Source organism: Felis catus, chromosome E2 (assembly GCF_018350175.1).
Source record: "Felis catus isolate Fca126 chromosome E2, F.catus_Fca126_mat1.0, whole genome shotgun sequence".
NCBI lineage: Eukaryota > Metazoa > Chordata > Mammalia > Carnivora > Felidae > Felis > Felis catus.
Genome location: NC_058382.1, coordinates 1,694,727 through 1,716,288, shown reverse-complemented (window position 1 = coordinate 1,716,288; position 21,562 = coordinate 1,694,727). Strand labels below are relative to the sequence as shown.

General features: G+C 43.3%; 1 protein-coding gene and 1 pseudogene across 1 annotated transcript; one reads left to right on the top strand and one right to left on the bottom strand.

Moving 5' to 3' along the window:
- Positions 1-4,004: 4,004 nt before the first annotated feature.
- On the bottom strand, positions 4,005-21,221 carry DUXA (double homeobox A). Its single transcript, XM_019818844.2, has 6 exons — positions 21,177-21,221; positions 11,784-11,938; positions 11,191-11,293; positions 10,623-10,768; positions 5,409-5,526; positions 4,005-4,768 (listed from the first exon to the last, which is right to left on the bottom strand). The coding sequence occupies exons 1-5, from the start codon at positions 21,199-21,201 to the stop codon at positions 5,425-5,427; spliced, it is 531 nt and encodes a 176-aa protein (XP_019674403.1). The 5' UTR covers positions 21,202-21,221; the 3' UTR covers positions 4,005-4,768; positions 5,409-5,424.
- LOC109494650 lies at positions 8,487-9,213 on the top strand (annotated as a pseudogene).
- Positions 21,222-21,562: the final 341 nt, after the last annotated feature.

The window sequence follows — 21,562 nt, the reverse complement described above, 5'->3', positions numbered from 1 at the left end:
GTGACCTGAGCCGAAGTCGGACGCTTAACTGACTGAGCCACCCAGGCGCCCCATACAATTTAAAAATTTGTGCAGTATGTACACAACCCTGACACTGAGGGCTCCGTAAATTTAGCACATGTGCAGGCTCCTGGGTGGTGCAGTTGGTTGAGCATCTGACTTCGGCTCAGGTAATCATCTTGCAGTTTGCAAGTTCGAGCCCCCCGTCAGGCTCTGTGCAGAGATGTTTTCTCTTTCTTTGAAATGTTTTGGTTTTGATAGGAAGGGAAAAATCAGAGTGTGTCGTACCTTTTAATAAAGGTATGGAAGGAAGGCACGTAGGAGGAGAATATGGCAAAATGTTAGCAGAGGTTAATTCTGAGTGATGGGAATATGGGTGACATATTTTGTTTGTTACGATGATTTTAATTTTTTTTACCAAACACACCTGGAAATCGTTCATTTCCTGTCCATTTCGAGCCAAGACAGTCTTGGGAAGGAAGGTCTCAGGGGAAATGGAAAAGAGCCATGAAAAAGCGTAATTTCTCTGGAGCTGCCTGGTCATGCAGCATAGACAGTTCCGTGCACTCAATTTACCCAAGAGCCCACACTTCTACCTCGGTGGTCCCTACCTGAACAAATGCTGACTTTACTGCCCATGTCCCTGTATTCCATGCAGTGCTACACATGTATGGGGTTCCCGTGACTCTTCATAATTCCTGCAGCTCTTGGATCCTGCAATTCCACTTCTCACAATTTGCCTTAAATAATTACCAAAGTGTAAAAAAAAAAAAAAGTTTTTTTATAATCACGGGGTGAGGTTACATACATATTGACGGAAAGGGTGGGGAAACATGACTTTTCATGAGGAAAGATGGAGTGTGTATACCGAGCAAACATATACAGCACATACATCCCATGTTCATTTCTTAGTAAAGACTTAACACCGGAACGAAGCAAAACCCAGCACGTGATGTCAGGTGTATCTTAGGATAAGGGGAGGCAGCTGTGGGCATGCTCCAGGAGCTGGCATAAACTGGATGGGACTTTGGGCTCGTTTTCTTGAGTGAGGAACACAGGGCCTTGCTTGTTCCCAGGCTAGATCCATATCAGTTGACCCTGAGCCCAGGCTTCTGTAGAAACAACTAGTGATTTGTGAGCGGGGTCTGAAAAGGCTCAATAGCTGACCTGGGGGGGGGGGGGAAGTTCCCTAAAAACCAAAATTAACACTTTCTTCTAGTTTTAGCCTCCTTAACCCATGGGGCATGGTTTCAGTTTTGCTGTGATAAAGACAGTTTTACATTATTATACTTTCTAACCTACAATTCCGTCAAATAAATAGGTGCTACTTTTGGAGGAGCACATCTTTAGAGTTGAAAAGATGCGACCAATGTCATGTTGAGTGAAATAGGTAACAAAACACTTTCTAGATCTGCACCATTCAATAGGGTAACTGCTAGCCACATGTGACTATATACATTTGAATTAAAATAAATTAAATTTAAAAGGCAGTTCCTCTGGGGCACCTGGGTGGCTCAGTCAGTTGGGCGTCTGACTTCAGCTCAGGTCATGATCTCACGGTCCATGGGTTCGAGCCCCACATCGGGCTCTGTGCTGACAGCTCAGAGCCTGGAGACTCCTTCGGATTCTGTGTGTGTGTCTCTCCCTCCCCCTCCCCCACTCGTGCTCTGTCTCTGTCTCAAAAATAAGTAAACATTAAAAAAAATTTTTTAATGCAGTTCCTCTGTCGTATTGGCCATACCATATTTCTACTACTCAGTAGTCAACTGTGGCCTGCGGCTGTTATATTGGACAACACCAATGTAGAATATTTCCATCAGTGCAGAAATTTCTATTGGATTGTACTGACCTAGAACGTGAACTTATTTACAAATAAAGTACAGCCAGGGGCGCCTGGGTGGCTCAGTCAGTTAAGCGTCTGACTTCAGCTCAGGTCACGATCTCCTGGTCTGTGAGTTCGAGCCCCACGTCGGGCTCTGGGCTGATGGCTCAGAGCCTGGAGCCTGCTTCTGATTCTGTGCCTCCCTCTCTCTCTGTCCCTCCCCCATTCATGCTCTGTCTCTCTCTGTCTCAAAAATAAAATAAAAACGTTAAAAAAAATTAAAAAAAAAGTACAGCCAACATCTTCATGTGTATACATCAATTAAAGGTTTTCCATCTAGTATATAAGTTCTTTACTTTTAATTTTTATGGAATGCAACTATTAACTGGGCATGAAATTTTAGAATATTTAAAATTACCACACTCCTTGTAGAAATCCATACTTGGTCATAGTGTTTACTTTTAAAAATACTTGCTTCATAATATCTATTTAAAAATTCTTTAAATTTGGTCCAGCAATTCACTTCTGGATATATACCTCCAAAGAATTGAAAACAGAGGTTTTTTTTTTTTAATTCTTTTTAATGTTTGTTTATTTTTGAGAGAGAGAGGGACAGACCATGAGCAAGGAAGGGGCAGAGAGAGAGGGAGACACAGAATCCAAAGCAGGCTCCAGTCTCTGAGCTGTCAGCACAGAGCCCAATGCCGGGCTTGAACCCACAAACTGCGAGATCATGACCTGAGCTGAAGTCCAATGCTTAAATGACTGAGCCACCAGGTGCCCCCAAAATGGAGATTTAAACAGATATTTGTAAACCTATGTTTATAGCATCATTGTTCCCAATAGCCCAAAGATAGAAGTAACCTAAGTGTCTATCCTTGGATCAATGGTTAAACCAAATGTAGTATATACGTATAATAGAATACTATTCAGCCATTAAAAAGAATGAAATCTGGGGCACCTGACTGGCTCAGTTGGTTAAGTGTCCGACTTCGGCTCAGGTCATGATCTCGCAGTTTGTGAGTTTGAGCCTCACATGTGGCTCTGTGCTGACAGCTTAGAGCCTGGAAACTGCTTCGAATTCTGTGTCTCCCTCTCTCACTGTTCCTCCCCCACTCATGCTCTGTCTGTCTCTCTCTCTCCTTCAAAAATAAATAAAAACATTAAAAAACATTTAAAAAAAGAATGAAATCTTACCATTTACAACAACATGATGAATCTGGAGAGTATAATGCTAAGTATAATAAATCAAAGGGTGCCTGGCTGTCTCAATCAGTAGGGTATGCAACTCTTACTTACTTATTGATTCATTCATTCATTTATGAGAGAGCAGGAGAGGGGCAGAGAGAAATGGGGACAGAAGATCTGAAGCAGGCTCTGTGCAGACAACAGAGACCCCAACGTGGGGCTTGAACTCACGAACCTGAGCTGAAGGCAGCCACTTAAACAACTGAACCACCCAGACGCCCCATGTTGGTGCATCTCTTGATCTTGGGGTTGTGAGTTCCAAACCCATGTTGGGGGTAGAGACTCCTAAAATAAATTTTTAAAAAATCACATTCAGGGGTGCCTGGGGGGCTTAGTCAGTTAAGCACCCAACTTTGGCTCAGGTCATGATCTCACAGTTCTGGGTTCAAGCCCCGCGTGGGGCTCTGTGCTGACAGTTCAGAGCCTGGAGCCTGCTTTAGATTCTGTGTCTCCCTCTCTCTGCCCCTCCCCTGCTTGTGCTCTCTCTCTCTCTCTCTCTCTCTCTCAAAAATAAACATTAATTTTTTTTTAATCACATGTTAAAATGTGACTCAGTCAGTTGGGTGACTCAGTCAGTTGAGTGTCCGACTTCAGTTCAGGTCATGATCTCATGGTTCGTGGGTTCGAGCCCTGTGTCAGGCTCTGTGCTGACAGCTCAGAGCCTGGAGCCTGCTTCAGATTCTGTGTCTCCCTCTCTCTCTCTGTCCCTCCCCCAGTCTTGCTGTGTCTCTCTTGTTCCCAAAAATAAACATTAAAAAAATTAAAAATAAGTAAAAAATAAAGCAGAGAAAGACAAATCCCATGACTTCACTCATACGTAGAATTTAAGAAGCAAAACAAATGAACAAAGGGAAAAAGGCAAGCCAAGAAACAACAGACTCTTAAATATAGGGAACAAACTGTTTATTACCAGAGGGGAGGCAGTGGGGGGGGGGGGATGAAATAGGGGAAGGGGATTAAGAGCATACTTCTTATGAGCACTGAATAATGTAAAGAATTGATGAATCGCTGAATTGTACCCCTGAAACTAATAACACTGTATGTTAACTATAGTGGAATTAAAAAATAAATAAATCACTGGCCATTGGCAATTGACTCAACTTTCATCCCCTCTCTCCTTCTTAGAGGTTCAGGAGGATTGAAAATGCCAATCCTCTAATTTCTGTCATCACAGGAAACTCCAGAAGTTTCAGAAGCTCTGTGCTGGGAAGGGGGATGAAGACAAAGTAAATGTCTCTTATTAAAAAGCACAACTGGGACGCCCAGCTGGTTCCATTAGTGGAGCGTGCGACTCTTGATCTCGGAGTTGTGAGTTCAAGCCCCATGTTGAGTGTAGAGATTACTTAAAAACAAAATCTTTCTTAAAAATCACAATGACTACGATGCTTGAAAAATGATATTAATAAGTTTATTCTCGTTGTCCTCAAGATCCGCTGAACTCTGGATCCAGGATCAGTTGGTAGGGTGTGGCACCATGTGTCTGTCTCCGCCTCCTAAAGTCCTGTTGAGTGTCTCCGGCAGGTTCAGCTCTGGCAAAGCTGAGGTATATTTAGGAAAACATGTTTCCAAGACAAGTGAGAGAAATGTAGAGCCCAGACTGAAGATATCAAATACACTGAATGTCTCTATCTTGCTCTGGCTCTGGAGAAATAAGACAGCTGATAGAAAGACTGGGGCCATTTTGTGTAGCTTCTATGCCTAAGGAGGAAAGAAAAATGGAAGAAGCCAGTTTGTACATTCAAACATGGAAGTAAACTCGTTCCCGCCTTTCTAGTCTGGTGTGGAACTTACTACCTCCTGGGAAAGCCATGCGCTAGCCGGCCTTTGGCAGAACAAACCTAAGGACTGATTCCTCCATTGTTTCAACCATACCTTCCACAAAGTCAACAGATTGTTTACTATGTACCAGGTACCGGGAAGACATCGATTAAAAAGAGAGAGAGAGAGAGAATGTGAGTTTTGTTCGAGTAGTCTTCATGCCCAGCACAGAACCCAATGTGGGGCTTGAACTCATGACCCTGAGATCAAGACCTGAGCTGAGTTCAAGAGTTGGAGCCTCAACTGAGCCACTCAGACACCCCCCCCCCCACAAATTCACATTCTAATGGGGTTTATGGGCTCCAGCTAGAAAGTGGCCAGTGGAATTCTTTTGGGGGACCACTGACTTGGGAAGACTCTTCAGGAACTATAACTAATCCCCTTACTCCATGGAGCCTGATAAGGCACTTGAGTAGGAGGTATCCCAAGAGATGGCTGGAGTCGACTCCATCATGTGGAAGGACTGGGCACTCAGGAGGCTCTGCTCTGTGAGCCAACATGAGAACAACAGGGTGATTACCTTGAACTCCCTCATCTCAGAGATCCTGTTCCTGGTCTTGTCCCTGTTCTAAGTCTCCATCATCAGGTTCTCTTTTTCTCTGGACATGGAATCTGGATCTCCGATTTTGAAACCAAATCTAAGTGGGTAAAACATCAAGAATTAATTCAATCAAATGATGTCATGCAAGCTTCACCATTGCTTTCACAAGGCAAAAGGAAGAGAGAGGGGGTTGGTTCTAGGCCTAATTCCAAAATCACCAGCCTTCCATATGACAGCTAGGACGGTCTATCAAGTCTGAAGATAAAACCCAAAATTCAGAACCTCACACCTAGTGCCTTCACGATGGGTTTCATATCCTTAAGTCCCCACGGTCGCCTCATTACCAGTGCTGGTTTTCCCTAAAATGTCATGCCTATACTGACACTCTTCCCTCTGCCTGGAATTCTTTTCCCATCTTTTTTTTTCCTTCCTCTTTAAAATGCTTATGTTGGGGCACCTGGGTGGCGCAGTCGGTTAAGCGTCCGACTTCAGCCAGGTCACGATCTCGCGGTCCGTGAGTTCGAGCCCCGCGTCGGGCTCTGGGCTGATGGCTCGGAGCCTGGAGCCTGTTTCCGATTCTGTGTCTCCCTCTCTCTCTGCCCCTCCCCCGTTCATGCTCTGTCTCTCTCTGTCCCAAAAATAAATAAACATTAAAAAAAAAATTTAAAAAAAAAAATAAAAAATAAAAATAAAAAAAAAATGCTTATGTTTTTTCCATGACCCAGGATAGTATATTGTCTGTCTAGGGAGATATTTTTCATCCCACAAGACATAATTGTTACCCCTTGCCTCTGCCCATAAGTTACACACATACATGCACATTATATATACATATATCTAAAGTATATGTATATATTATAATAACATAACTTTAGAAAAACGTATATGTATTTATATACTACGTATACACACACACACACACACACACACACACACACACACTCACATTCCACAACTACTACTTTTGGTTTTCACAGAGGTTGCAAATAGAATAGGCACAGATCTGGAGTCCAAAAACCAGGCTTTGGAAAAGTCACGTAATACCATGAAAACTTTCATGTCCTTCCTGAAGGTATAGACCACTCTGCAGGTGAATGATTGTTTTGGAGGAACTGCACATATGCAACCCTGTGTTCAGTTTCTACACCTGAATCATAAATTTTCTCCATCTGCCTTGCTTGTGGTACCTATGAGAACCAGTGCCCTGTTGATAAAGTCATTCAGAGATTTCTCATTATTTCTGCACCTACCAAGATCTATTTTTTATAAATGTTTATTTTGAGAGAGAGAGAGCAGGGGAGGGGCAGAAAGAGAGGGAGAGAGAAAATCCTAAGCAGGCGCCCCTCTGTCAGTGCAGAGCCCTACACGGGGCTTGATCTCACAAACCACGAGATCATGACCTGAGCCAAAATCAAGAGTCGGACACTTAGCCGACTGAGGCACCCAGGTGCCCCACAATATCTTGAATTTAAGGAAAAATATATTCGGCTTTGAATTCTGAGGCGAAAACTAGCCCAAAGAATATTGGAATGGCTACATTAGGACAAGATTAGCTTCGTACTTCATCACCAGCTTCTGTTTTCTTCTCTCCCAACTCACACGCTCCTTCAGAATCACACCAAACCATTTACTCAAAAAAATCAGTCTTCCATTTATATCCATCTTCTCCATAGAATCTCCCAACCCTCACCGAGGCACATCCTCCTCTAGAACCCAATCCTCCTGCTGGATAACACCAAGATTAGCCATCCATCCAAGCTAGACCCACCATATCTTCCTCGTTATCTCATCTCTTTCCCTCTCCACGCCACCCCTGTCCTCCACACCCCATCTATGCATTGCTATCAGTCTGTGTCCGTGCTGTTTCTCACACAGCACTCATTTCCATGTCTCAGCCTCCTTGACTTTTCACTGATTGTCAAACTTACTTCCTGTTTCCATAGCGGAGTCCATTCTTCACTGGAGGAAGAGGAGCTATTTCAAACTGTAACTAGAGCATGCTTTCTCCTCTGTCTTAATTCTTTGAGCATGTCTCTACCACCCAGAGGATAAAATATAAACTCTTATAGCAAGTATTTTCAAGTGTCTTATCCACTTCAAGACTTTTGAGCTCTGCTCAGCATACAGGGGTTAATCAGAGATGGGCCCCCTATCACAGCTCACAGGCTAATGGAAGATGGTGTCCACAAACCCTGAACACAACAGCTTAATCAACTGGTCACAATTGGTCTAGACTTGAGGCCTCCTTAAGTATATTTATGTCACCCTAGTTCACCAGCCCATAGACAATTCACAATGTTCTGGAAGCCACAGGATTGCTGCTAGGAATCCAGTCTACCACAACTGCTGCCCTTATTAACCCCCTCTCTTCTGGTCTTCCCCCATGGGATCTCTCTCTGCTTTGCAAGCCCCAGATCAAGTTTTCCTCTGTGAAACTTTCTGACCAAACACCAAACACATTGTTTGCTCCTATTTGTCTAGGAGGTAAATTTGTGTGACATTTAATCCTACTATTGGAATTATCAGATTACTGGAAAGAACACTGTTTTTTTAAAACATTTATTTATTTTGAAAGAGAAAGAGAATGAGGGGGTGGGAGGAAGAGGGAGAGAGAGAATCCCAAGTAGGTTCCCTGCTTGTCAGCACAGAGCCAACCTAGGCTCGATCTCATGACCCAAGGCAAAATCAGGACTCAGATGCTTAACTGACTGAGCCACCCAGGCACCCAAGGAGCGCTGGTTTAAATACACACACACAACACACCACTCTGACAGAATTCTATTCCATCTGGATCCTACATTTCTCTGAGTTAAATGTTAAATCTCTATATTATAAATAATTCCAACCTCATGAGATAATTAGAAAGGCTGAAAACTGTGATAGATGTAAAGACTTTAGGCAAATGCCTGGCTCATATTGCATGTAAAGAAACATTCCTTCCTTCATTCAACAAATTATTATTCCTTGTGTCAGGAGGTATTCAGAAGACAAAGAGTAGAAAACAATCCCTTCCTCAGTCACTGCTCTCTAAATCCCACCGCAGCCATTGCCGCCATAATGCCAAAGCACAAGATGCAGAATCCCAAGCAACAGCTCCCCTTGCCAGAGCAGGAGGAAAGAGACCAGAAATGAGAAGGATGGGAGTCCCATTAGACCACCTGGCCTTCTGGCCAATGGAAAGCTTGATGACCCCAATCAGCTCTTCATGGAGGTCCTCCAGAATCAAGAAGACCAATGACTCCACAATGCTGAGTGCCCCACCTCCTCCCCTGGGCAGAGGCCCAATTCGGGGAGGCCCAGGACCCAGATGAGGCCCAAATAGTTGTGGTTGGTTGGGGGAGGGCGTGGGCAATACTGAACCTTGTTCTCCCAGACCAGGCCATGGGAGTCCCTCCAGGGGAGGCTTCCAACAAAGAGCAGAGAAACTCTTGAAGCTCAGAAGCTGGTCTCTTATCAAGAATACCTCCCTGCCCAAGGATGGACTCCAGGTTATGGAAGACAAATCCAACTGTCCTGTATGCAGACACTTTGCCAAAAAGGGCCAGTGTCAATATGAGGACCTCTGTGTCTTCTATCACCCTGGTATCAACAGACCATCCTGTGAGACTGTATCTTCCCATCCAGGCGGGGAGGAGCCTCCTGTGACCTGAAGGCCACATAGTCCCCTGTGGCTCTGTGATGGCTACTTTGAAGCTGTTCCACCCACTACCCTCAGTCAGGGACACCCACCCCCCCTTTTGGTCCAGAGTTGTGTGTCATCACTGGTGCCCAGTATGTGGTCTTTCTTCTGATCCAGCCTCCAGAGACTCATGTTCAGGACCCCATCTTTGTTCCCTTCATCTGCCTCCTGGGTCCTCGTCCCCTGTGCCAGCTGGCTGCTATACAGGAAACCTCTTTGGTGCTGCTGCTTGGGCACCTGTCCACCCAGCCCCCAGTGCTGCCCTCGATTCCCTGGAGCAGTTTCCTATCATTCCCTCCTTCCAGCTGCTTGTTTTAAGTCCTTTTTACGTGACACCCTCTGCCCCTAGTGTTGCCAGCAGCTCTGCGAAATTCACCAGGTTGTGTGACCTGGGGTCAAGTCTGAATGATAGGTGGAGTTACCCCTGAAAGGCCATTCTCCTTGCTTTTGGATTTTGTAGTTTCTGTGTGTCAGCAGCATGGTCCCCACCACTCTGGTCTGTGATCCCTGTGCTTATGAAACTGTGCATCCCTTTGTAGCCTTTTTCAATGTGGTTGGTCTCTTTTTGATGTCCTAATGCTAGAGTTGAGCTTTTCTGCCAAAATGAGTGAGGCTCTTGGTGACCTCTAGACTTCCTGTAACCTCCCAACATGGGAGAATTGTAGAACTTTCCACAAGACTGCCTCCCTGGTTCTCCCCATTCTTCTCCTGGTGTCAGTTCTTCAGGGTTTGACACAAGATTTTGAGGTGTTCTCTAAAGCCTCTGGTGGGCTACCCTATTCTCCTGTCCAGCCCACTTTACTTAGACTAAGTCACTGCAAGGCCACCAGACTTTTTGACTGAATTCTGTGACTCTCCACCCAGCCAACCTTAGGATGGAACCTGGACAGTACCGTTGCCTTCTTCCAACCTTCTTCCCTGACATCCCTGGCACTGGTTGCTTTCTGTGAAAATAATGGCAGACAGGTTCGGTTTTCAACCTGTCCTGAGAAAATGCATCAGGAGTGTGGGCAAGAAGGAGGGAAGAGGGCCATTGCAGAACTGAGAAAGAATTTTTTAAAATATTTTTAATATTAGTAATAAATTCAGTGAAAATAAAGAAAGAAAGAAAACAAAAATAAAACACTGGTTACAGCAAGAAAGAACTGAAGGGGGTGAGATAGCTGGCCCTAGGGCAACCAGATGGAGGGGCGCCTGGGTGGCTCAGGTGGTTACGCGTCTGACTCTCGGTTTCAGCTCAGGTCATGATCTCATGGTTTGTGGGATCAAGGCCCACATCAGGCTCTGTGCTGTCTGCAGGGAGCCTGCTTGGGATTCTCTCTCCCTCTCTCTCTGCCTCTTCTCTACTCGTGTTCACTCTCTCTCTAAATAAATAAGCCTCAAGAACCTACTAGATGGAGAGAATAGCTCATGAGAGGCCCTGGGGTGGGAATGTGCCTCACATGTCCATCCACAGGGCTCGCCATCTCCTACATCTCCATCCTAGGAGATGGGGCAAATTCTTTATCACTTACTTGGACTCTTGACTCGGGAACACCAATTTCTTTAGCAAGTTGCTCTCTGGAATCAAAGCCAGGATAAGGATTGTTCGAAAATGCCTCAATGAGGGCGTGTAATTGCAAGGATGTATAGTTGGTACGACTCCGTCTGTCTTCTCTACCTAGGATAGGTGTAAGACTGAGGGTCACGGAACATTTCAGAGGTCAGTTGACATATTCCCAAACAAGGAACCCAAACCTGTCCTACACTGTCTCCATCTAATACATTGCATCTCCTTAAGAGGGCCTTGCCCTGGCTTATTCCAGGCAGAAGGTTCTAGAAGAGACACAGTATATGGCTAGGTTGCTGGTTCTTTCCAGTGGAAAGAAGGTAAGCAGAGCAAAGTCTCAAAAGGTCCATGAACCATGCAGGAAAGAATTTCCAGGGGCCATATTGGACCCATTGCTACCAGAAGACCTTGAACAGGAGGCCCTGAGAGAAAGAACATTCCTCTCCCACTCAGAGTAGTAGTTAGCTCCAAGTAGAGAGGACCTTGTGTACCCAAGAAGCTCTGTTGTGGAAGGACTGGAACAGACTATTTACTTTGAATCTCCTCTTCAAGGTGATCTTGGTCTTGGCTTGATTCTAAGTCCTCATCGGGTTCTGATTTCTTCTGGTGCCTAGCTCTTCGATTCTGAAACCAAATCTTGAGTGAGGAAAAGAAAATGAGAGAATTAAGTATGTCTAGGTCATCTCACCCTATTACTGCCTGTCTTCAAAGGGTGTGATTCTTATAGGTCTAAGCTCAGTACTGTTACAGATACCTGTCACATCCGACTAAGTCTTAGGTCAAGGTTTGGCATTTAGCATCTTCACAATCTGGTCCCAACATGACTATAGTAATCTTTTTAAGTTAATAAATAGATGCTGCAATTATTATGCATTTATCAACCAGCTCAAGTATTTCCTCTTCTCTGAAGAAGCACCTGCACATGTCGTTGCCACTCCTAGACACTCTTTCACCCTCAGTACTCACATTTGTGAAGTGAGACAAAGAGCAGCATCCTTGTGACTTCATTCTGGGTGTCAAGTTACTTCACGCAAAGCCCTTAGCACACTGGCACATAATGTGCTCGATTAATAGTTTCCTTGCCTCCTTGTCTTTTAGTCTTGGAGATACAGAATTTGTAACTTACCTGGATTCGAGACTCTTCAGTATTGACTTCTAAAGCAAGTTTTTGTTTGGTAGCATAACCTGGGTAAGGGTTTTTATCAAATGCTTTGATGAGGATTTTCAATTGATCTTGTGTGAATTTGGTGCGGCTGCGTCTGTGATTCACTGGTGTGGTCTCTGTGGAAAGATTAGGAAAGACGAAGCATTTAATAGGCCAGCTTATAAATTTCAAACTTCAGGCTCAAGCTAGTGTTTGATTTCTTCTTTTCTTTGTAATCCACCAGAACCCAGTAGGAAAGAACTCTGACACAATTATAAATCCCTTAAATACACAAGGGTGATTCTTTTTTTTTTTAAACGTTTATTTATTTTTGAGACAGAGAGAGACAGAGCATGAATGGGAGAAGGTCAGAGAGAGAGGGAGACACAGAATCTGAAACAGGCTCCAGGTTCTGAGCTATCAGCACAGAGCCTGACATGGGGCTCGAACTCATGGACCACGAAATCATGGCCTGAGCCGAAGTTGGACGCTTAACCGACTGAGCCACCCAGGCGCCCCACACAAAGGTGATTCTTGAACTTCTCTATTTTATCTGAATCCCATGAGTGGGAGTCAAGGTCTTCTATTTTTCAAAAACCATGAAAAATTTATGTGTTCTGTTCATATGGATTAAGAAGAATGAGTCAAGAAAAGGCATGTAATAATAGGTCATTACAATCATGAATACTCGAAACCATAGAAATGAAGAGCAAATGAAGTACATTAAGTCCCTTTCAGTTTTTCTGGTTTAATTTCCGGGTAAAATCCATTGCCCTCAATAGCAGATAAACAGGATCACTTTCCAAAATGTTTTTAAAAACACTATGGGGAGGATCATTTGGTTCTTATAGCAACATGCAGAAGAATGAACCTGGACCACTTTCTTACACCATACACAAAAATACTCAAAGTGGATGAAAGACCTAAACATAAGACAGGAAACCATCAAAATCCTAGAGGAGAAAACAGGCAATAACCTCTTTGACCGTGGCTGCAGCAACTTCTTACTAGACATGTCTCCAGAGGCAAGAGAAACAAAAGCAAGAATGAACTATTGGGACCTCATCAAAATAAAAAAGTGTCTGTACAACAAAGGAAACAATCAACAAAACTAAAAGGCAACCGACAGAATGGGAGAAGATATTTGCAAGTAACATATCAGATAAAGGGTTAGTATCCAAAATCTATAAAGAACTTATCAAACTCAACACCCAAAAGACAAATAATCCAGTGAAGAAATGGGCAAAAGACATGAATAGATACTTTTCCAAAGAAGACATCCAGATGGCCAACAGACACATGAAAAGATGCTCAGCATCACTCATCACCAGGGAAATACAAATCAAAACCACATTGAGATACCGCCTCACACAGGTCAGAGTGACTAAAATTAACAACTAAGGGAACAACAAGACTCAAAAAAGTCAAACTCCACATTTATGCAAAAAAAAAAAAAAATCCAGTCAAAACTCTTAACTACAGCAAAATAAAGAATTCATTGAGATTCCCAGACCACAGGGATGCTTTTTTTTCTTTGATCCTTGAATGTTTGTCCCTCCTACAAGTTTAAATCTTCATTTGAATATCAGTCTACTACCTCCTGGTCTGTTGTACTTCATTGAAAGAAGGCTAAAATTTTATTTATTTATTTATTTATTTATTTATTTATTTAATAAATTTTTGGTTTTTTTTTTTAATGTTTATTTTTCAGAGAGAGAAAGAGAGAGTGTGTGCATGTGCCTGAGCAGCACAGGGACAGAGAGACAGAGGATCTAAAGCGGGCTTTGTGCTGACAGCAGCAAGCCTGATGTGAGGCTCAAACTCACGAACTGTGAGATTATGACCTGAGCCAAAGCCAGAAGCTTGACTGACTGAGCCACCCAGGTGTCCCTAGAGTTCTAAATTTTTTTAAGTCATCTCTACACCCAACTTGGAGTCCAGCTTACAACCCTGAGGTCAAGAGTCACATAATCTACCAACTGAGAGAGCCAGGCACCCCGAAAGGAGAAGGTTAACTTTACTATCATTCTCAAGTCCTCTTGAATCTTACCATGTTGATCAGGCCCTCACCAATATTTTTGACCTAGTCACATATAATGACTTCCTTGGCCTTATACCTTGGAATAAATGTGTCCCTCCAGCCACTACCACCAACTTTCTGTCCCACAACCAGGCCAACTTCCTTCTACTCCAGAACTTGGTACTTGTTCTTCTCTTCCTGCGATGCCCTTCATGTGATGAGGGACTAGCTTGCTCCTTTATGACAGGTTCCAGCTTGAGCACCACCTTCTCAGAGTCCTTCCCTGACCCTCCAGTCTAAGGCCCACACTCTGTGCTCCAAATAGTCATGATTGAATTTTTCTGATGGCAAAGTAATCTTCTCTGAGGTTGGCCTTAGGTTAAAAAACCCTCACAGGACCCTACCCATCTTATACCTTCAAGTAGGTTCTTCTCTGTGCACAGATCCTTGACTGTATACATTCTGAAAAGGAAAAATCCTTTACAGTAAAAAGCTCAAAGGAAAGCTTAATCCCTGAAATAGATATAGAGGAACTTCTAACTAACCCAGATCAACTCCCTAGGGAATGGGGGGTGGGGATAAGCAAATTAGGGCCTCCTGCCTAATTCCTACACTGACAGGTAGAGGGTGGGCAGGGAGGAACAGGAGATGAAGAGCTAAAGTAAGATGAAGGATAAGAAAAGAGGAAAGCAAAGAGAAAAATCTGAGGAAGATCTCTTATCAACCTAGGAGCATGTTATAGCCCAATAAGCTAACGGTTCCTAGAGATCAGTATCAAGATGGTTCATCTCTGACTCTGGGGGGCACAAAGCTCCAGACCGTTACAGCTTGGTAATTCCCTTCCTGAGTCTCTATCCTAGAGGAACGGACATGTGTACGTCTGGGTAACACACATGGGTATTCACTGCCATTGTGTTGGTAGTAGTGAACATTCTATTAACAGGGAATTGCATTTCCAAACAAAAATACCAACAGGATATTTGAAGTAAACCTTATTTTAGGATGTTCAGATTTACAGAGAAGTTACAAAGCTGGTATGAGGAGTTCCCATATCTTCCATTCCCAGTTTCCCCTATTATTCATTGTACTTTTTTCTAGGTAATCTCTACACCCAATGTGGGGCTCGAGCTCATGACCCAGAGATCAAGAATCACATGTTTGGGGCACCTGGGTGGCTCAGTCAGTTAAGCATCCACCTTTCAGCTCAGGTCATGATCTCACAGTTGCTGAATTAGAGCCCCACATCAGGCTCTGCACAGACAGTGTAGAGTCTGCTTAGGATTCTGTCTTTTTCCCACTCTCTGCCCCTCCCCACTTGTGCTCTCTCTCTCTCTCTCTCTCTCTCTCTCTCTCTCTCAAAATAAATAAGCTTAAAAAAAAGAGCCACATACTCAGGGGCGCCTGGGTGACTCAGTTGGTTGAGCGTTGTACTCTTGATTTCAGTTCAGGTCTTGATCATAGGGTCATGGGATTGAGCCCTACAGAGGGACCCGTGCCCCCGCCAAGGGGGAGTGGGGCATGGAGCACGGAGCCTGCTTAAGATTGCTCAATCTCTCACTTTCTCTCTATCCCTCAGCCCCTATCCCCAGTTCTCAGAAAAAAAAAAAAAGTCACATGCTCTCCCAACTGAGCCAACTAGGTACCCCTCCCCTATTATTAACATATTACCACAGTACATTTCTCACAATGAAGGAACTGATACTGTTGCATTGTTGGTAAGTAGAGTCCATACTTTATTCATCTTTTCCAAGTTTTTATCTAAAAGTTTTTATCTAGTATCCTTTTTCCGTTCTCAGATGCTATCTAAGGTACCATATTACAATGGGTCCTCAGATCTCCTTAGGCTCCCTTTGGCCCTGACAGTTTCTTAGACTTTAGTTTTTCACGATATAGACAGTTCTAAGGAGTACTGAGCAAGTGTTTTGTAGAACCTCATCGGAGTTTATCTGATGTTTTTCTCATGATGAGAATATGGCTGTTTTCTGAGAAGAGACCAAACAGGATTTTGAGGGCCACCTAAAACATACGGGGAGAATACAAGCCCACAAAGTAGATTATACATTTTGTTTAAAAAGGATAAAGATGATGCATTTAATTATCCAGATAAAATAGAGTAGTAAGAGCTTTTTCTTACAGTACTCATGCAGAAACAGACCAGTAGACAAATGGAACCCAACAGAAAGCCGAGGAACAGAAAGCCTGTTCTATATAGAACTTGGGACAGCCAGAGCCTCCAAAATCAGTGGGAAAGGGTAGTGTTGGGTAAAGAAAATGGCTTGCTGTATGAAGAAAAATGAAGTTGAGTCATGATACACAGTATATTTCAAAATGCCAAATTAAAGACCTGTGAAATGTAAAAGTAAATGGAAAATCATGTACGAAAGAATCCGTGTCACATTGAGATAGAAAAGAGTTAAATAAGCTATTTAATCTTCCCAAAACACAATGGGAAAAATTTCTGGAACCAAAGACATAACTGAAAACTGCAGTTCAAAAGTTAGAAAATCAGATAAAGTCAGATGCTTGCAATGATGGGGGTGGGGTGGGGAGATGGAAACCCTTCTGGAGAGCTGGTTGGAATGTACTTTAGATAGCGGGTGGGGCAATTGGGCTATGCTTGTTTAAATTATATGCAGTAATTGTAATGCCGTCATTTATTTCCCACTCAAATCTCCATGACATATTTTTCAGAATGCTGTTCGTATTAACAGTTGGAGCAACCTAAATGCCCATGGCTACACGAATGGGTAAGTAAAATGTGCTAATATCCCCGTGACGGAATTTTATGCCTTAAGACCAAAATAATGAGAAAAAAAAAAAAATGACAAGGGAAACAAGATCGATAGGTCTCAAAGGCACAGAATTAAGTCGAGAAAGGAAGGCACAAAATGGAGTTTATACAGAGCAATAATATTTCTGTGTAGCAATTATGTATATACCTACATAGGTGTACACATAAATTAAATCAAATTGTACACTTATGGTTTGCATTTTACCATGTGCAGTTGTACTTCAATAAAAAGCTGGAGAGAAACAAGTGATTCCAGTAAAGATCAACTAATTTAAATAAGTTACGTTCCACCAAAACAATGTTGTGTATTTGTGAAGGATATACACATATCACAAGACACCTATCTCTAAATGGCATGAAATGCACTGCATGGAACAGATGGACGCCTGTGCACGGGGAGGGGAAGCAAGTGTGTGTTGCTGAGGAGCAGTAACCTATCAATTGTGCGTTACTAAGAAGACAAGAAAAAGAAAAAAAAAAACTTGAAAATTATTGCACAATTTTTTTTCTCTAGAAAGTATTCCTAGATCACTAAATCCCAATGTTTTTGGCTTCAGGACCCATTTGCACTTTTAAAACTGAATATCCAAAGACCGTTTGTTTTACCTTATTAAAAATTAAAAGTGTGGGGCGCCTGGGTGGCTCAGTCGGTTGAGCATCCGACTTCGGCTCAGGTCACGATCTGATGGTCTGTGAGTTCAAGCCCCGCGTCGGGCTCTGTGCTGACAGCTCGGAGCCTGGAGCCTGTTTCAGATTCTGTGTCTCCCTCTCTCTGTGACCCTCCCCCGTTCATGCTCTGTCTCTCTGTCTCAAAAATAAATAATAAAACATTTTAAAAAATTAAAAAAAATTAAAAGTGAGAACATTGGTTAATCCATTTTATTTAAAATTTTTTGTTTATTTATTTTTGAGAGCGAGAGATAGCGAGTGTGAGCAGGGGAGGGGCAGAGAGAGAGGGAGACACAGATTCTGAAGCAGGCTCCAGGCTCTGAGCTGAGCTGTCAGCACAGAGCCTGACATGGGGCTCAAACCCACAAAACCCAAGATCATGACCTGAGCTGAAGTCAGATGCTTAACCGACTGAGCCACCTAGGCACCCCTTGATTAATCCATTTTCTTTTTTTTTTTTAATTTTTTTTTAATGTTTATTTATTTTTGAGACAGAGAGAGACAGAGCATGAACAGGGGAGGGGCAGAGAGAGGGAGACACAGAATCTGAAGCAGGCTCCAGGCTCTGAGCTGTCAGCACAGAGCCCGACGCGGGGCTTGAACTCACAGACCGTGAGATCATGACCTGAGCCGAAGTCGGACGCTTAACCGACTGAGCCACCCAGGCGCCCCAGATTAATCCATTTTCAAATGTCAACAAACCCATTACATTTTAACAAAAATAACATTTTTATTAAAAAAATTATCACCTTGGAATAAAAATGATCACTGAGGTAAGTGGCATTGCTTTACATTTATGGAAATTACTTTGATGTCTATACTTAGCCATATAGAAGAGAGCTGGATTCTTATAGCTGCATCTGATCTCTTGTGATATGTTCTTTTTAGCTCAATCATGACATATACAGCCTCAGACAGGTGTATATAGTTGGGCACAGAGTTGTACTTTAATAGCCTTTCAGATAATTAAAACTCCACCAAATTAAAAACCCGCTATAACAAGTGGCATAGCCTTTCAGATAATTAAAACTCCATCAAATTAAAAACCCGCTATAACAAGTGGCATAAACTTTCTTAGATATTAGCTGCCACGAGGAGTCTGAAACCATTTCAGTGAACTTTGTTGTATGCTGTATTATACTAAGATACACCTGTCAATTGGATTTTTTTAAACTTTTTAAAAAATGTTCATTTCTTTTTGAGAGAGAGGGCAGCAGTGGGGGAGAGGCAGAGAAGAGAGGGAGACAGAGAATCCGAAGGGGCTCTGTGCTAACAGCTCAGCTCAGAGCCTGGAGCCTGCTTCGGATTCTATGTCTGCCTCCCCCTCCCCCACTTACGTGCGCGTGGGCTCTCTCTCTCTCAAAAATACATAAACATAAAAATTTCTTTTTAATTTTTTTAATTAATGTTTTTTATTTATATTTGAGACAGAGAGAGACAGAGTGTGAGGGAGGGAAAGGCAGAGAGAGAGGGAGACACAGAATCGGAAGCAGGCTCCAGGCTCCGAGCTGACAGCACAGAGCCCGACGCGGGGCTCGAACTCATGAACCGAGATCATGACCTGAGCCGAAGTCGATGCTTAACCGACTGAGCCACCCAGGAGCCCCTAAACATAAAAAAAAAATTTTAGGGGCGCCTGGGTGGCGCAGTTGGTTAAGCGTCCGACTTCAGCCAGGTCACGATCTCGCGGTCCGGGAGTTCGAGCCCCGCGTCGGGCTCTGGGCTGATGGCTCAGAGCCTGGAGCCTGTTTCCGATTCTGTGTCTCCCTCTCTCTCTGCCCCTCCCCCGTTCATGCTCTGTCTCTCTCTGTCCCAAAAATAAATAAACGTGGAAAAAAAATTTAAAAATTAAAAAAAAAAAAAATTTTAAATAAAGGAGGAGGGAAAAGAAAGAATGCATGGGATGAAGTCACAATTTTAAGCCAAGTAATTAGGGAAGACTTCACTTAGAAAATGACTTGATTCGGGGCTCCTGGGTGGCTCAGTCGGTGGCGCTTCTGACTCTTGGTTTTCGGTTCAGGTCACGTTCTTGCAGTTCGTGAGTTCCAGCCCTGCATTGGGCTCTCTCTGTCAGCCTGTCAGCACAGAGCCAGCTTTGGATCCACTGTCCCCCTGTCTCTGACCCACCCACCCCCACTTGCACGGTCTCAAAAATAAACAAAACATTGAAAATGTTGAAATAAGAAAACAAATGACTTAAGCAAAGACTTGAAGCAAATGAGAGAGGGACCCATGCTGACATGTGGAGAACCACCTTGCAGGGACTGGGGATGGCAGTAGGAGCCTGCCTGGCCTCTTTAAGAGAGAGCAGAGGGCTACACAGTCTGGAACAAAGCAGAAACAGGTGAGGTCCTAGACCTTGGTGGGGGGGGTAGAAGACAGATTGTATAGGGCCTTGCAGGGCCGTGTGGGGATGGACCAAGAAATGGTCAGATTCCTAAAATATTTTAAAGTTAAAATCAACAGAACTGCCAGACTGATTAGACATAAGTCATGAGAGAAAAGTAGGTCAAGGATGTTCCCTAGAGTTTTTAGCATGAACAGCTGACATGTCCTCAGTGAGGATAAACTCTGTGGGGGAGAGTTTGGGTGTAAACATGGAGTCCAGTTTGGGACACGCTGAGTTTGGGACACTTGTTAGACAAACAAGTGAGACCGATGAATCCAAAGTTCAAGAGTAAAGTTCAGTCTTGAGAAAGAAGTCTGGAAGTTTCTTTGATTCCAAAGATATTCTGGTCTATGAAATTTCTCATGCCTCCCATTGTTTTTTTTTAAAACAATTTTTGTAAATGTGTATTCATTTTTGAGCAGGGGAGAGGCAGAGAGAGAGGGAGACACAGAATCAGAAGCAGGCTCCAGGCTCTGAGCCATCAGCACAGAGCCCAACATGGAGCTCGAACCCACGAACCATGAGATCATGACCTGAGCCGAAGTCAGACACTTAACCGACTAAACCACCCAGGTGCCCCAATTTGTTGTTGTTGTTGTTGTTTTTTAAGTTTATTTATTTATTTTGAGAGAGAAAGTGGGGCGCCTGGGTGGCTCAGTCGGTTAAGCGGCCGACTTCAGCTCAGGTCATGATCTCGCGGTCCGTGAGTTCAAGCCCCGAGTCGGGCTCTGTGCTGACAGCTCAGAGCCCGGAGCCTGTTTCAGATTCTGTGTCTCCCTCTCTCTGCCCCTCCCCTGTTCATGCTCTCTCACTGTCTCAAAAATAAATAAACGTTAAAAAATTAAAAAAAAAAAAAACAAGAGAGAGAAAGCACGTGGAGGAGGGGCAGAGAAGGAGAGTGAATCCCAAGCAGGCTCTGTACCAGCAGCTTGGAGCTCGATGTGGGGCTCAACCTCACCTACTGTGAGATCATGACCTGAGCTGAAATCAAGAATCAGATGCTTAACCAACTGAACCACTCAGGTGCCCCCCTCTTTTTTTTTTTTTACCAGTTTCTTTAAATGTATCTCTCTCCCTCTCCTTCCTGAAGCAAAAATCTTCTATTTTGTTTAATTCATGATTGCCTGTATCTTTCTGAAATTCCCAATGCACAATACACAGCATATTTTCATATCATATGAGAGAAAAATTTTCCCAATCCTAATACAGTTATTTTAAAATTTAAAAATGGGGCTCAGTCAGTTAAGCATCTGACTCCTGATTTCGGCTCAGGTCATGATCTCACAATTAGTAAGATTGAACCCCAAGTTGGGCTCTGTGCTGGCAGCCTGAAGCCTGCTTGCGATTCTCTCTCCTCCACCCCCCTCTTAAAAATAAATAAACGTTAAAAAAAAAAAAAGGTTTAAAATGGAACTCCCACAAGTTGTGGCAAGCCCATGAGTTTGTAGTCAATTTCCTCCCAAACCAACGAAACAGAAACCTCAGTCAGGTGTGTGGGGAACTTACTGTTTGGAGAATTATCTTGAGCCATGTTGGTGGAGTCCTGAGGTCTTAGGGTTAATTCGGGAAACAGTCCGCCTCAAGGACGGTTTTATATCATCAGCCTGGATGGCCCCACCTGTTTGTTTAATCTTTCGTGCTTCTGAAGTTTTATCTTTACCAATTGCATCACTTCTTACAAACAGACCCTCCTAATCTAGGAAGGGCTAGATAAACCGCCCATTCTTCCATTGATAGATTTAATAATTTCTACTAATCTCTACCGCAAAACCATCACAAGAGCACTTCTGAGTGCTACTGTATTCACACATCTTGTTTTCAGTGTTCATTCTATACCTATGTATTTTTTTAACTGCTTTTTTTTTAATGCTCTACACTTATCTTTTGAAGTG

What these genes read in the sequence shown, in the direction of transcription:
- DUXA (XM_019818844.2), bottom strand. Translation starts at nt 21,201, where the DNA reads ATGGCTCAAGATAATTCTCCAAACA. An exon ending in TCAAGATAATTCTCCAAACA is followed by an intron (nt 11,939 to 21,176) that starts GTAAGTTCCCCA and finishes ATCTTTCCACAG; the next exon opens with AGACCACACCAGTGAATCAC. An exon ending in CTGAAGAGTCTCGAATCCAG is followed by an intron (nt 11,294 to 11,783) that starts GTAAGTTACAAA and finishes TCCTCACTCAAG; the next exon opens with ATTTGGTTTCAGAATCGAAG.